General features: G+C 38.1%; 1 protein-coding gene across 1 annotated transcript; it reads left to right on the top strand.

The window, feature by feature from the left end:
- Positions 1 to 444: 444 nt before the first annotated feature.
- On the top strand, positions 445 to 14,275 carry rbfox1l (RNA binding fox-1 homolog 1, like). Its single transcript, XM_059340106.1, has 12 exons — positions 445 to 531; positions 6,892 to 7,128; positions 10,589 to 10,768; positions 10,885 to 10,938; positions 11,033 to 11,125; positions 11,210 to 11,279; positions 11,369 to 11,428; positions 12,230 to 12,365; positions 12,457 to 12,496; positions 12,583 to 12,653; positions 13,627 to 13,708; positions 13,809 to 14,275. Exons 1-12 carry the CDS (start codon positions 445 to 447, stop codon positions 13,851 to 13,853), a joined length of 1,155 nt encoding a protein of 384 aa, XP_059196089.1. The 3' UTR covers positions 13,854 to 14,275.
- The last annotated feature ends 1,431 nt before the right edge of the window (positions 14,276 to 15,706 follow it).

Here is a 15,706-nt window from a genome sequence, read left to right as displayed (position 1 = left end):
ACAACATGTGTAAGAGTGAAGGTGGTAAGGTGGTAAACTCAGAGAGAAGGACATGGGTGACTATTTATAAAACTCTGAAAGCGGACCCTGAGCATGTGTTTCTGTCTGTCAGGCTGCATGATCAACTGATGGACTCACAGAGGCTCACTAGCTTTCTGTTTCACTGCTCTATATCCTGTCTTTTCTGGACAGGACATTTGGTTGTTTTGTGGACTTTCTTTCTTCTTTGACTCAACTGCGAGCTTAATTTGAGTCTTAAATTTCTCCCCCTTTGCCCTCTTGGATCTTCAGTTTTCTCCTGTTGGGATTTTTCCTCCTTTTTTCCTCAGCCTGATTTCCTGCTCTCCTGTGTGCATATCAACCCTTCCTTTCCCCCTGCTCTCCTTCTCCTTTTCCTTCAATCTTCCACCGTTCCCCTCTCTCCTTGTGCGTGGTTTTTAGGCCATGCTCTCCTCACCCACTGTGATTCTCCAGCCTTATGGACTCCCTGTCTACCCACAGACAACCACATGCTACCCCAGCCTAGTTCAGGTAAACGCTCCTTAATGTGCTCTGTAAACTGCAAAATCTCAGTTGTGTTTGTCTTCACAGGCCTGCATCTACAAATGTGCAGTCTGTTGAGTTTTCATGAAGGGGGTTCAGGTCCAGGATTCAGGGGTAGGAAATAAGAGATTAGATTAGATGTGTCATTATATGAATAAAAAAATAGATAAAATGCATAGTTGAATGATAAGACGGCAGCAATAACAATTATTTGATTGTATTGCTGATTTTTCTTTCTTGTTTTTCACATTTCTGTGATCCCAAGTTGACAGGTAACCATAAATTGTCATTTTTTTAATCATAGAAAACTTTATGGCATTATTAAGGTTCACATTTAAGAAGGTTGTTTTATGTCTGTTGATCAACTTTTTCTTAAAGCTTTGAATCAGTTTTTATTATAAGTTAGAAATAAATGTCAAGTGTAGCCAGTAAAACAAAACATAATTTTCCCAGTGAGGGGGGAAACATTTAATTCACCAGAAGCAACAAAAGGGCCCTTATTTCCTTGAGTTAATGCATCGTATCTTTCTTCTAATTTAGTTTTGTGGTTTATTGCTTAACAGTGACTTAATGTGTCATGTCCAGAAGAGATTAGAGGAATGACTAATAAAAGAGGCCTGATGGGAGCCGAGTGAAGCACACCGAATGCCAAAGAACGTATTTATTAAATAGTAAGGACACACTGGGTGTTATCTTTAGTCCACTGGTCTCTGTGTGCGTGTGTGTGTGTGTGTGCGTGTGTGTCTAAGTGTCCCTGACATACCATTAATGCCACAATGCGTCTGGTATCTCTCTACCTTGTCTCTGTGCTTCACACCAGCTGTATTTTTAGCACTCCTCTCCTGAGCAGATAATCACAGGAGGAGATTCTGTCACCTATCTTGTTTTCTGCACTCAACTCCACTTAAAATAGGTGTGAATTCTGCCGGTTGTGCATTTAAATACTGAATATTTGTCTGTTCCAGCATAATATTTACACCATTTGTTTATGTAAGAAAATCTAATGGGGTTCTTTGGGAAAACAATTAGAGAGAGAGGTATTGTTTCGAGGTGACTGGGACCAAAAAAAGAGTTTCAAGGCATTAGGAATGAGACACTTCTCCTGAACTCGTTGGCACATCCTGAAGTTTTTTATAACTTTTAAATGACAGTTTTCCAAGTACTGAGCACTCCATCCCAGAAATGTCTTTTATAATTAAACCTCAGCATCTTTTTACAGAGTAACCTTTGACACACGTCAGTCTTTGCCCTGTGTCTCTATTTCATAGTCTGCACTGTTTTCCTTCACTATCAACTATCTGATGAAAGCCAAAAATATAGTTTAACATATTATTAAAGCCTGAATAGGAAAAAGCAGCATGAATGGATGGTTGGGCTTGAATTTATCAAGCTATGTGTTTGTTAATAGATAGATACATTTCCTTTGTTCTTAAGTAAACATTTCAGGAACTTTACTTGAGCATTTTCTATTTCATGCTTCTTTATGCCCCTGCTCCATATTTTAAGGCACATATTGTACTTTTTACTCAATTATTTACTTGCAGTTTTGCAGATTTAGATTATTAATACAAAATATGAAATGGGCGTTAAATAATGATATATTATTATAGATTAAGTTACCCACCAATGTATGAAAAATCCAAATTAAACCCATGTTTACTACATTAAAGTGATAAACACTTTATTCCATTAATAATTATAATTCAGTAACATAAATATTTCTCTGAAATGGACCATTCTGCATAATGAGTATTTTCACTTTAGTTTGAGTATATTTGATGCTAATACTTCAATACTTTAAGGAACATTATGAATGCAGGACTTTCACAGCAAAGTGTTTTTTTATTCTGTAGTATTGATAGTTTTTCTTAAGTTAAAGATCTGCGTGCTTCTTCCACCTATGTTGGTTAACATTTGTAACTCGGCCGGCACTAAAAGGCCACATCTGCAGTTTAGTGTCGTCTGTGTGTAAATCCTGTGGCAGCTGTCCCAGCAGGCACCTGGCTCCGAGCCGTTGACCTCTGACCGCCAACTGACAGCTGAGGAGGGAGACTAGAGAAGGGAGGGAGACAAATGGAAATCAAAAAAAGCCTGCAGGAGAAGAGGGTGGACAAGTTGTCTGTACGCCTGCTGACACTGTGATACTGAATCAGCCACAGTGGCTGCTGGTTTCAGTCTGCGGGAACACAAACACTGGTAGTGACATCTAACAGATTGTGCTCACTCATGCGTCACTTTTTTATCTGCGAGGAGGGAGCAGACAGTGAGACTCTGGTTGTTTCTTGAGATTGATGGGACAGACATGAGTTAGTGTTTGGAAACATGTTCCAGCATGACATACTGTAGCTAACACTGGAGAATCTCTCATTTCATCATACTGTACTACTCAGCATTACATCAGAATTAAATAAACTAAAGTGATTTATGTTTCCAGTGTGTCTGCAACGTCAGTTAGTTGGTGCACCACTTTGGTCCAGACTTAAATTTAGTCCAGAATTTAATTTTTGTGATATTTTCAGACACTCATGGTCTACAGAGAATGAAGCTACTGACTTAAAGGCACAACAGTGGGAATTTTCTAATAAACAAAAGACTCATTCATCCTTTATGACCTACTAGAAGTGTGTGGCGGTGTCTGTATCTACAGAGAGCCTGCCTTTATATTCTCTCTTTTCTCTCTCTTTTTTTTTTTTTTTTTTTACATTTTGCTGTGTTCAGGATGTCTCTGAGCATACACACTGTAATGGATGTCAACTAAGTTAGAAGCGTCACTAAATGTTCCTGTCTGGACACAAATAATAGGCATAGTAGCTAGTTAAACTCTCTGGCATATTAGATGTTGTTGAGCGGAGGCCAACTTTTAATGCAAAACTGCAATAGACAATAAACTGCCATATTTATATGTATATTCATACTGATGATACTGTTTATACTGTGCCATATTGCCATACTGATACTATTCGCTATATTTATACCATTAATCTGTTCATACCGTCATATTTATACTATTTACATCTTCCGGACTTGCCACTGTCTTTTCGTCGATGTCTTCTTACTTATATATATGTTTTTACATTGATATTTTATATATTTTACTTATATTTTATATTTAATGTTTATTGCCGTTTGCACCGGGGAAAAGAGGGAAACACAATTTAAATTCTCTGTATGTCCTGTACATATGGCAGCGTGTGTGTGTGTGTGTGTGTGTGTGTGTTTGTGTGTGTGTGTGTGTGTGTGTGTGTGTGAGGTGTCTTAACAGCTATTGGACAGACTGGTACACGTTTGGTACACACGGTCATATCCCCCTCAGGATGAATTGTTGTTTTTCTAGCGTCATTATCACATTAAAACTTAAATCTCAATTCTTTGGCTTATGACCAAATACTGCAGAACTAATGCCATTTCCATCTGCTACTAATGGTTAACATTAGCACACTCTGATGCTAAAGTAACATGGTGAACATGGCAAACATTATACCAGCATTTAACACTCTCATTGTGAGAGCATGTTACAGGGTGACGTTAGCATTTACGTTAGGAATTATAAACACGGACAAAATATTCCAAATAAGGCCCCTCATCTCCACCAGCAGAGACCTTTGCACGGCCCCCTGTGGGCCTTGTTCCGGGGTCGAGCCCCTGCTGCAGCCAGCTACAGACTTTGACCCACCATGCTTCCACCAATTCCTTCTTTATTGTACTCTCTACATTTTCATATCTCTTGTTTTTCTCACCTCTCGAGTGCAGCAGCTGATAGAGATATATGAGAGGTTATGAAATGACAGCTGAGACAGTTTTTAATTATTATAAATCCTTCTTAATCCCAACGCTGGCTGACAAACATGTGGCCTTTTGTATGCAAGGCAGCACGTGGATATAAGTTTAGTTAGGTTTCAGAGATGAAGAACTTCTATAATCCTTTAATTAAGTGAAAATATTAATACTGTAGTAGAAAAATGCTCCTCGATTAAACGAATAGTTTGACCTTTTTGGAAATATGTTGATGAAGTGAAAAGATTGAGACTATTAACTATGAAGCTACAGCCAGAACTTGTTAGCTTAGCTTAGCAGAAAGACTGAAAAAAGAGGGAAAGAGCTAGCCTACATCAAAGTGTAACAAAATCAACCTACCAGCACATTTAAAGCCTACTAATCAATATGTCATATCTTGTTTTAGTCTGTTTTTAAAAAAGTGAACTGTGAGCCATGCTATATTTCCAGTCCTTATGCTAAGCTAAGCTAACCTTCCTCTCTGTACATTTTTTCATTGTCACCGGAAACCATGAGATGATTTTAACCAGCTGTATTTTTATGAGGTTATTTCATGTCGTATGTAAAATCTTTACCTGCAAAGTACTGAAACTAGTAGCATAAAACAGTAAAAGTAGCCTACTACTGTACTAACCATATCTTTTAGTGTGATGTTATTATCTCGGCTGTTTTACTGTCACCAAAAAAAAATGTTTATAATTCTTAAATATTTCAGCATGAAGTCATAAATGTTACTGAAAGGAATGGAAGTGTGTTTTTACCAGCAGAGCAGTAGCAGATAGAGATATATTTTATTTAAAAAATATAGGTGGAAAGGTAATAAAACTATGCTGGCCTCTGAAACGTGGTATTCTTAGAGTCGACCTTTACTGTGATATACTGACTTGCAACTGTAGGAGCGTTTACATTCATACATACTTCATCTTGTCTGCGGTCTCAGTGTGTCTGTGTTCCTGAGTGTTTAAAGTGTGTGTGGGTAGAGGGGGATGAGGTGATTGACAGTTACAGATGACCACAGCTGGTGTGGCCTGCTGGTCCCTTTTGCTCTGGCGATCATTTGATGTGATTGGTGGATGAGTAGGACTTATGGTGCGGTAGGCGGGTGGTCAGCTGGTATTAAAACATGCAGCAGTTGTTGAACAATGCAGCAGAGATCGAGGAATGCAGTAAAGCGGTAAGACAATGCTTTTAGCTTCTTTAACTCTTTCTTTACTTTACTTTGTATCAAGGCTGTATGTGATGGTTGTTTCTGTGATCTGTTTCAATTTACCTTTTACAGCTTCACGGTTTCTGTTTAAGACTTGAAGGAGTTAAAGTTCAGTTTTTAGTGTGGTCTGACTTGATGAAGCTGTACTGGACATATCTAGCTGTAGATGAATCTAAGTCATGGTTTCAATCACTCAAAACTGAACTAAAGAACCTTATTTTCATTATTCACTGATCTTTCCATCATTTTTTTCAATCTGCTGATCAATCATTCATTTTGTAACATGTCAGAAAATTGTGCAAAACTCCTTTCACTATTTTCCTGGTGTTTTTGTCTCACAACTGAAAAACTGAAAAAGTTAATTTAACTATGATGTAAACCAAAGAAATGCAGAAAACTATATTTTGCATGTTTGAATGACTAACATGGTTAACAATTTATCAAAATGATTGTTTAAATTAATTGATTAATTAGCTTTTTGTTTCAGCTCTAGCTGTTAAAGTAGCACAGTACAGAAATACTTTGTGACAAGTTAAAGTCCTGCATTCACATTTTTCTTAAGTGAATGGAAAAAAGTATTCGCATAAATATTTTGATTGTATTTTTCTTCTCATTCTGAATCTGAAAAATAACCTGTAAAAAATGTTATGTAAGTAAATAAACACAAAAAGTAGCAGAAAATGGAAATACTCAAGTATAAGTATCTCCCTAAAATAGAAAAAATACAGAAATAAAACAAAATTATATAAAATAAACAAAATAAACTAGGTACTCAGAAACACACGTAAAAAATGTTGTCAAAAATCATACTAAAAAAAGTAAAAAAATAAAATGGAAAATGGGGAATTTCCAAAAAGGGAAATGTAAGAAATAAAAAATAATAATTTAATAAGGCATAGGTGTAAGTGTAGTTAAAAAATAATACAGTTGAATAATAAAACCTGTACTCAGCTACAGTACTTTGGTAACTGTACTTCACTGGCAGTTAAAGTTCCTTTTAATTCTTTTTAATGCTTAAACAAGCATGTAGACGTTTAGAAGTTAAAATTATATATTTTTTTGCAGCTATTCTCATTCTTTGGAGAGATCTGTGTTTACTGATGTTTGTTTTTGTTTCATAAACTCTATTCAAACTCACAACACTTCATCATTGTGAGAGCAGAAGAACAACATGGTGGTTAGTTTGTTTATACATCTGATATGTTGTCTGGAATCAGTGGCTGATTTCTCTCTCTCTCTCTCTCTCTCTCTCTCTCTCTCTCTCTCTCTCTCTCTCTCTCTCTCTCTCTCTCTCCCTCTCTCTCTCTCTCTCTCTCTCTCTCTCTCTCTCTCTGTCTCTCTCTCTCTCTCTCTCTCTCTCTCTGCAGGGAGGCCCCACTCAGGAGGCCGGCCCGGGCAGCGGCGACCCCGCCCTGCCTCAGGTCTACGCCCCTCCTCCCTCCTACCCCCCTCCAGGTCAGGGTCCACCAACATCTGCGAGCAGACTGCCACCTCTGGACTTCACCTCTGCACACCAGAGCTCTGAGTACGCTGAGCACCCCCAGCTCAGAGTGTACCAGGGCCCTCAGCTGGACGGGGTGGAGCCTCTGACCTCCAGTAACACGGTAAGAACATGTCCCAATAAAATCTGATCTCCAGCCAGTTAATGTCACAAGAAGGCCTGCTGCTTCAGGTAGTACATCCATATGTCCTGTCAGGGGAACGTGGCCAGATAGAGTTTCCTTCTATATTTAGAGTCCCACGTCCACTTGTTGTGTCCATGTACGGGAATGATGCCGCTCACACTCAAAGTGAGGGGGGGCTGGGTGGGGGGGGGCAGCTGAGTGGGGATTTGTTGATGAAAATAAATCCCCACTTTTCCGTCTCCCCTGTGTCTTATTTAGCAGGCAATAAAACAGATTGCCTTTCAAGATTATAGCGGTGACATTTAGTGACGATGTTGACAGTTTACAGAGTGTGTAGAGGATGTAAGTAACATAAACTTATATAGTATGTTGTTTTTCTGTGGTTCAGAAATCACACAGATTTAGTTACAGAGGGAATACAATGATTTGCTTGACCATTTAATTGTGAGAAAATGGTTATCTATTACTTTTTTTTTTTAATGAAAATTCAACACTTGACACACTGCAAAAAACATCTTTGTCTGTAAAAAAAACACTTTGTCTGTAATGTGTCCTTGAAGTCTTATTTTCTTAAATGAACTTTAAAACATCTGTCAGTGCACTAAGATTATTTCAACCTGTTTCCAACAAACCAATCAACATGTTCCAAATTCGATTTTCTTTTGTTCTAGTGCAGCGACCTGCCTTCTTTTCTTTAACCGTGACAGACTGCACGGCACTTGAGATGGTGCTGTTTATCTGTCGGTCAAACTATTTGTTCCACACATAAATATCTCAACAGCAGCAGCTGATTCTCATCTTACTCTGCCCAGGGACACTTGACATTAGGCCAGGGGCAAGTTAATAGACAAACATATATAAGATATATAATATTTATCAGATAAAATTAAACATAAACATTAAAAGGACCATATATATGCATCTCTGAAGTTAAATATATATATATATATATTATTATTAATTAATTAACTGACTTATTAACTAAATTACAAAAACTGTCTAATCACTTTAAATTGATCATGTTTTTTATATTAAATCTCGACCTGAAAAGTAACTAAAACTGTCAGCTAATAAAGTGGAGTAAAAATTACAACATTTGCCTCAAGATGTAGTGGAGTAGAAGTATAATGTTAGTACATGTACTTCAAAATTGTACTTACAGTCACTGAAAAAATGATTAGACCACCTTTGTTTTCTTCAATTTCTTGTTTATTTTAATGCATGGTACAACTAAAGGTACATTTGGCTGATATCTAGCCATTTTCCATGGTTTTCTTGATAATGATTTTGGTTATTGTCAAGAAAACCATGGAAAATGACTAGATATCAGCTCTTAAATTAAACTCTTATGAGCTATTTTTGTTGTTATCGTTATATTTGTCCAAACAAATGTACCTTTAGTTGTACCAGGCATTAAAATGACCAAGAAAGAGGACAAATAAAAGGGTGGTCTAATCATTTTTTCCATGAATGTAAGTACAGTAATTGAGTAAATGTACATTACGCAGTTGTACGCTACATTCCACTACTGGATATGTGTTTTGCACTGAATATTGTTTTAACTTATTATTGTATATTTGTTACATTTTATGATGTTTTGATAAACTGCTTCTTGTCTTTAACTGTGCCTGCCCATGAGGTGCCTATAAAAATGCATTATTATAATTACTATTATTATTTGGAAACAGGTTGAAACATTCTAAGACAATAACTTTATTTAGACACATGACATATGACATGTGAATGAAATCTCCTTCAGGCTTGAACACATCGGCCGTGATGAGGTCGGAGGTGTTTAGTCTGATCAGCTCTGTGTCCTGCTGCCGCTCGTCTCTCTTCCTCCTCTCATAAATGGTGTTTTGTGGCCCCATCTATATATTTTATTACTAGAGCCCCTGACATACTCGGGTCCGTGCTGATTTTCGGGGAAAAGTTGAGACGTCGCCATGGAGGGAGGGGGTCAAAAGGGGGGGGCGCGGCTGACCAGATGACCCCCCTTTCCCCTCTGAAATATCACTCAGGTCCAGAAACACAGTTCTGCATCGTGACATGACACCACCACCCAACTCAACCCTCTCCCCCTGTCTCCCTCCACTGTGGCCTGTCTGTGGTGTGTGTGTGTGTGTGTGTGGGTGGATGTGTCTGCTCTAGTTAGTCACGAGCCAGTGTAGTGTAATCCAGTGTGTGTTTATGTGTGTAAAACTCTCCTGTGTGTACACGTGTTTCTGTTCCTTCTATCCCCAAACTTATTAATGATGCCCCTTGACCGATGACCTTTAACCCTTGGCAGAAAAGCAGCACCGTGACCCCCAGAGTTTTGACCTCTTTGCCCCATCACCCTCTTCCTTTTCAAGCTTTTTGCGCACCTTCTTTGCCTTGTTTACTTTGGTTTAATGTTACTCTTCACTGCTGCACTGAGGCCTTTTACACTATCTGCCTCTTGGTACTAGAATGCTAATACTCAAGTCTTACAGAACTGCATTTTTTTCATATATCAATTAGTTTCCAGTATTTTTTCTTTTGCTTTTTAATGATTCTTTTTCTTTTGCTCTCACTGCTGAAGCTCACTGTGTTTTTTTCTTTCTGTTCTTGCAGACCTTTTTCACTCTCATTTTGTTTGGACTCATTCATTTGACTTAAAAAACATATATTTAACATTTATTTTTGCAATGGTTGATGATGCTGGTTGACCAACACACACATGTGCACACACTAGCATCGTGGTGCATTGTGGGACAGTGAATGTTTTGGTTTTGGCACATTAGTACTTGAATTTTTCTGCATGGGGCAATATTAATTAGTTAAATATTACTGTAGTTCTCTATGTTTATTACAGATTATTACAACTGCTTTGTTAATATGAGGACTAAGTTACAGTTTCTTGCTTTTCAGGGGAGCCCAAACTTTTTATTATTTAACCCTCTTTGCCACAGCTTGAGTGAACATAAGTAGTTTTAGTGTGGGATGAACCATCTTTATTGACCTTGTACAGTACTGTCCTACAGGCATGTATTCAAAGACACTAAAATGGAGCCTTTTCGTGTCTCCTCACATTTGCCTGAGAGGGATCACTGGTTGCTGAATGCTCTTTGAACTTTGGTTTGAATCACTTCGTGAAAATGATCTTTGCCTAATGCCATGTGATGCTTACGCGACTGAAGTTCTCTACAGATTTATTTGTTGCAGAATTCGTTCTCTGAATTGACTTTATGATTTTTTTTCCCTTTTCCTTCTTTGCTTTTCTACTGATGCCCTCTCCCCGTTTTTTTCTTCTCACCTACTCTCATCTCTCTCTTCTTTTTCCATCTTTTGTTTTCCATCTTTCTGTTTTTGTTTGTTCCTTCCTGTCCATTCTTCTTCTATCCACATGCTCGCTTCTCCTCCACCTCCTCCTCCTCCTCCTCCTCTTCCTCCTGTTTTCTTACTCTCTCACTGTCAGGAGGATGTTTTGGCCCCTGTGACCTCTGACCCCCAGTCTCTGAGCGTGTCCGTGTCATCAGGGGGCGGAGCAGGAAGTGGAAGTGATGAGGAGGGGTCAGGTAAGGCGCAACCGAAACGCCTCCACGTCTCAAACATCCCGTTCCGCTTCAGAGACCCGGACCTCCGCCAGATGTTTGGGGTAGGAATTTCTCAATATCATGCAGTGTTACAATACATTTGTTGTGTAGGATAAATTAAATTATCTTTATCTATTTTTATTATATTCATATAAATCACTTATTCTAACATTTTCAGCAATTTGGGAAGATCCTTGATGTAGAAATAATCTTCAATGAGAGGGGGTCAAAGGTGAGCCTCACACAAACATTATCAGAGCTGAAACTGAATTTTTTTGATGAACAAAAAAAACCTAAACAAATTATATTACCGTGTGAACTTGCAGGGCTTTGGGTTTGTCACCTTCGAGAGTGCGAGCGAGGCTGACAGAGCGAGAGAAAAGCTGAATGGAACAATCGTGGAGGGGAGAAAGATCGAGGTGAGGCAGAATTTCCAACAATCCAAAGGTTCTTCACATTAATATTCTGTGTACTTCTCCTTTATCGCTGCTCTGTCTCTGCAGGTTAATAATGCCACTGCAAGAGTAGTTACCAAGAAGCCCCAGACGCCTCTTGTAAATGGTGAAATTTCACGTAAGACATTTGGTTTTTGCACATTGGGCGCTGAGGGTTTCTGGGAGGCTTCTGTGGAACTTATTCTCACTTTATTTTTTATTGTGTAGCTTCTGGATGGAAGATCAACCCTGTCATGGGGGCGATGTACGCACCTGAACTCTATACAGGTAAGGTCCTCTCTCTGACACTGGACTATTACAATAAGAAGGGATGCACAATGATATAGGCACATCAGAAGATAAATACGTTGGCCCTGCGAGCTCACAGTGCTGCAACTTAAGAAAACACATGCAAATACACAAAACACAAAGAAATTGAGAAAACATCTTCATCAATTTGACAACAAAAGCGCAACATTTAGAACACACGCTGCAAAGACCACAACACAACAGAAGTGTTTCCAGAGGACACTTAAAAGTGATGCACACGTCTGGACACACATGTGATATTGTCACGTTATTTCAAGATAATGATATTTTCATGTTATAACATGATATATAGCATTGGCCTGCTAGTGTTAGCCCCCTAGCCCGTATCAATCGAATTGCAGTTAAACAAATCAAAGAAATGAATAATACACGTTTTAGTTGGTCTCTCACCACGGCACCAAGTTGGTCTTGGTCTTGCTAGCACACTATCGATCACCGGCTAACATTAGCACAATAGGATTGTTATAACGCTATAAGGTTATAATGTGAAATTATCATCATCTTTTCACTTTTAAGTGTCCTCTGGAAACACTCAAAAATCTCAGCCAGAATTTTTTTCCACTGAAATGATTGAAATGGATACAAAGTCACTATTTGCAATGATATTTTTCTTCTCCACAACAGGAGAGACTTGATGTGCATATATCAGCCAAAATTAGTCGGAAAATATCAGCAATATTTCAATATCGTGTGTCCAGGAATATAAGATCACCAGCATTGTACCATCCACTTTTTCAATCATTTATTTTGTTTCTTTAGTTGCCAGTTTCCCGTATCCCGTAGCAACCCCCACCTTGGCCTACAGGGGCTCTGCGCTGCGTGGCAGAGGCCGAGCCGTTTACAACACGATTCGTTCTGCTGCAGCCACACCTGCTGCTGTGCCCGCCTACCCCGGGTAAGACGCTGTCCAATTACCACTGCCTGAACTACATTCACTTTATTCACTCATTTAACATTTTAATATTGTTTTTACTCACTTTTGTCAGGGTGGTTTATCAGGATGGACTGTACGGAGCAGAAGTTTATGTAAGCCGCTGAAATAACTTTTCATTAAAGTTATTTTAAAGTGCTGTAATAATATATTCACGTTATTTTATTTTATTTCGGTGCAGGGTGGCTATCCTGCAGCTTACAGAGTGGCTCAATCAGCATCTGCAGCCACAGCAGCAGCCTACAGTGACGGGTAGGCAGAAGAACACCACAAACAGTCCTCGCATGTGCTTCTCACAACAACTTTATAAATCAGTTATTAAACAATTAACTAAGTGTCTTTTTTTGGACTTTCAAATATTTTTTTCAAGCCTCAAAAATCCAATTAGGTTCCAGCTATGTTCTTTCACATTTGCACAAGTGATTCAGAGCATTTCAAATGTTCTTATTAAATATTTATTTTCTTGCAAATGTTTTTGTTCTTTCTTTTTTTTTTTAAATAAGTGATGATTCAAAAATGTAATTGAAATAATAAATAGATAACTAAAACAAGCTGTTATGCTAACACTAATAATACTTTATATAATTAAATTAGCTGGTAAAAGAAGTTAAATTAGTTTTTTTAGGCCTTGTTAATAAACGCTCTATATAATTACATACAAACTATACAGGTGCATCTCAATACATTAAATATCATGAATATCATGGAAAAGTCCATTTCCAGTAGTTCAAGTCAAAAACCCCAACCAAGTATTGAGTGGATATACATGGACATACTTTTCAGAGGCCAACATTTCCGTATAAAACATTTAAAATTGGTCTTCTGTAATATAAAAAAAATTGAGACACTGAATTTTTGGTTTTCATTAAATGTAAGCTGTAATCATTATAATTAGAAGAAATGAAATAAATTAAGACATGAAATGTTTCATTCTGTGTGAAACGGATCTATATAATGTGTTATTTCCACTTTTGGATGGAATTACTGACATAAATAAACTTTTCTATGATATTCTACTTTATTGAGATGCACATGTATGTGGCAGTTTATATTAATGCTAATTCAGATTCTTTTTTTCTCTCACTTGGACCATTTTTATGCACATTTAAAAAAAAAATAGTGTGACGAGAGAACTTAGAATTGAGCAGCTAAATGAATAAATAAAGGAGGTTAATCTCGGCTCCTGCACATGACATTTCCATCTGCTTCTGATGTTTTTGAGCAGATACGGACGCGTCTACGCCACAGCTGCGGATCCCTATCACCACTCAGTTGGACCAACAACGACATATGGAGTTGGTACAATGGTGAGTCCAGACACACACAGCCTGTGTTGAAAGCTCTCTGGTTACATGTGCAGCTAACAGCAGACCCTGATCACACCTGGCACTCTGCTTCTGTCAACAGGCCAGTTTGTACAGAGGAGGATATAACCGTTTCACCCCGTACTGAGCCGAGTCGCCCCCCCGGGACGGGAAAACGTCTCTTCAGAGCTCTGGGTTTGGCTGATCCGTGGACGCTGCAGGACAGAGTGTGAGATCCTTGGAAATGTGGAAATGTTTTGACTTCCTGCCTCCATCACAACCTCTCCTCGAGAGACTAAACAGACTGAAGTTGTAAATAGTTTAGGACCCATTTACTGTCCGGTCTCTTGATGAATACTTAGCACCTGGAAGAGGATGTTATGTAATATATACAAAGTTGCTTAAAACCTTTAAAATATTATTGTTTTCTGAATTTAAAGAGTAATGATGTAACATAATGTACGGAAGCCGAGAACGGCCGTGCTTGCAATCATAATTTTTTTAATGCTGCAAACTCCAGATCACAACTTAATTATTTATCTTGAGAAAACAAGAAAACAAGAAAACGAGCGTAGCTATCTTGAGATAATCAGTCTGTTATCACAAGAAAACAAATGGTTGTCTCTCCTTGAAACTTTTAATGTTTCTTTAGATTCACACCATTTATTTAATTGGAAGCATAACATGATCATTTATATTAGCAGTTTATGTGAAATTTTGATAGACTCTTATTCGAACGGTGTCCGATTTGGGATACAGTTATGTTAAAATAACTCAATTGACTGTTTTGTTTTAAAGGGAACACAAACAGGATAAACTGGTCTTTATGCTCCTTCACCTCACTGTTTTCCACCCATCATAGTTACTACATCCACTAAAGGGCAATGCCTGACTACATGTAAAATATAATGACCTGCTGGGAAAGACAACGTATACGGTCTTTGTTTGGATCAGGCCCCCGTTTTTGAGATTTACATTAATTATCCATTAAGTATTTTTCCAACCATTAATGAACTGGTTATTTTAAGAAATTCGCCTTTTACTTGCTCAAGAATCCACATGCATTTAATTTTCTTATAACAATAAATAACTAAATAGCCTAGAGGCGTCCTGGTGACTCACCAGTAGAGCACATACCACTAAGGCTCAGCCGTTGGCCTGGGTTCGTAGCCGTTTCCTGCAGGTCTTTCTCTCTGTCTCCCCCTTTAATATATATATATATGGAGCACTTTTCAAAACACATGTTACAACGTGCTTTACAAAGTTAAAAGAGACATTAAACAACAGATAAAAATAATGTTAGAAAATGACATAGTCCTGTACAGTTAAAAGACGGTAAAGTTCAGGTAAAATCAGGAAAGGCTCTCCGATAAAAGTATGTTTTAATAAGAGATTTAAAAGAATTCACTGACTCAGCCGATTTCCTCAGGCAGGTTGTTCCAGAGCCTCGGGGCCTTGACTGGGAACGCTTTGTCCCCCTTAGTTTTCAGCCGGGCCTCTGAAACAGTCAGGAGACCTCTGCCCGAGGATCTCAAAGTACGGACTGGTGTGTAGGGTGTTAAGAGGTCAGAGATGTAGCAGGGAGTTAGGGCCTTAAAGTAATCAGTAAAATTTTAAAATCAATTCTAAAACATACTGTGAGCCAGCGTTAGGACGCTAAAACAGGAGTGATGTGATCATATTTCTTGGTTCTCGTTACAAGTCTGGGCTTTCACTCTGTGTCTCTCACTGTCAAAATAAAGGTCAGTGAAAAAACTTTAAAAAATAAAAATGAAAAACCCAAATAACTCATGATCCCACGATATAACGGCATTAAAAAATAGTTGCAAGCAGAGCCGTTGTTGTTGTCGAAGTTGTGAAAAATACTGTGAGAATGAATTTTATGAGTAAAATCTGAGATTTTTTTCACGTGTCAAACTGTACAAAACACAAAACAGATTTTGTACAATGTTAAATGACTTATTTATGATGATAATTATTTACTAAATCTCTGCTTGTGTG

Source organism: Centropristis striata, chromosome 8 (genome assembly GCF_030273125.1).
Source record: "Centropristis striata isolate RG_2023a ecotype Rhode Island chromosome 8, C.striata_1.0, whole genome shotgun sequence".
Taxonomy (NCBI): Eukaryota; Metazoa; Chordata; class Actinopteri; order Perciformes; family Serranidae; genus Centropristis; species Centropristis striata.
Note: the sequence above shows the minus strand (reverse complement) of the source record. Positions and strands in the feature narration are given on the sequence as shown.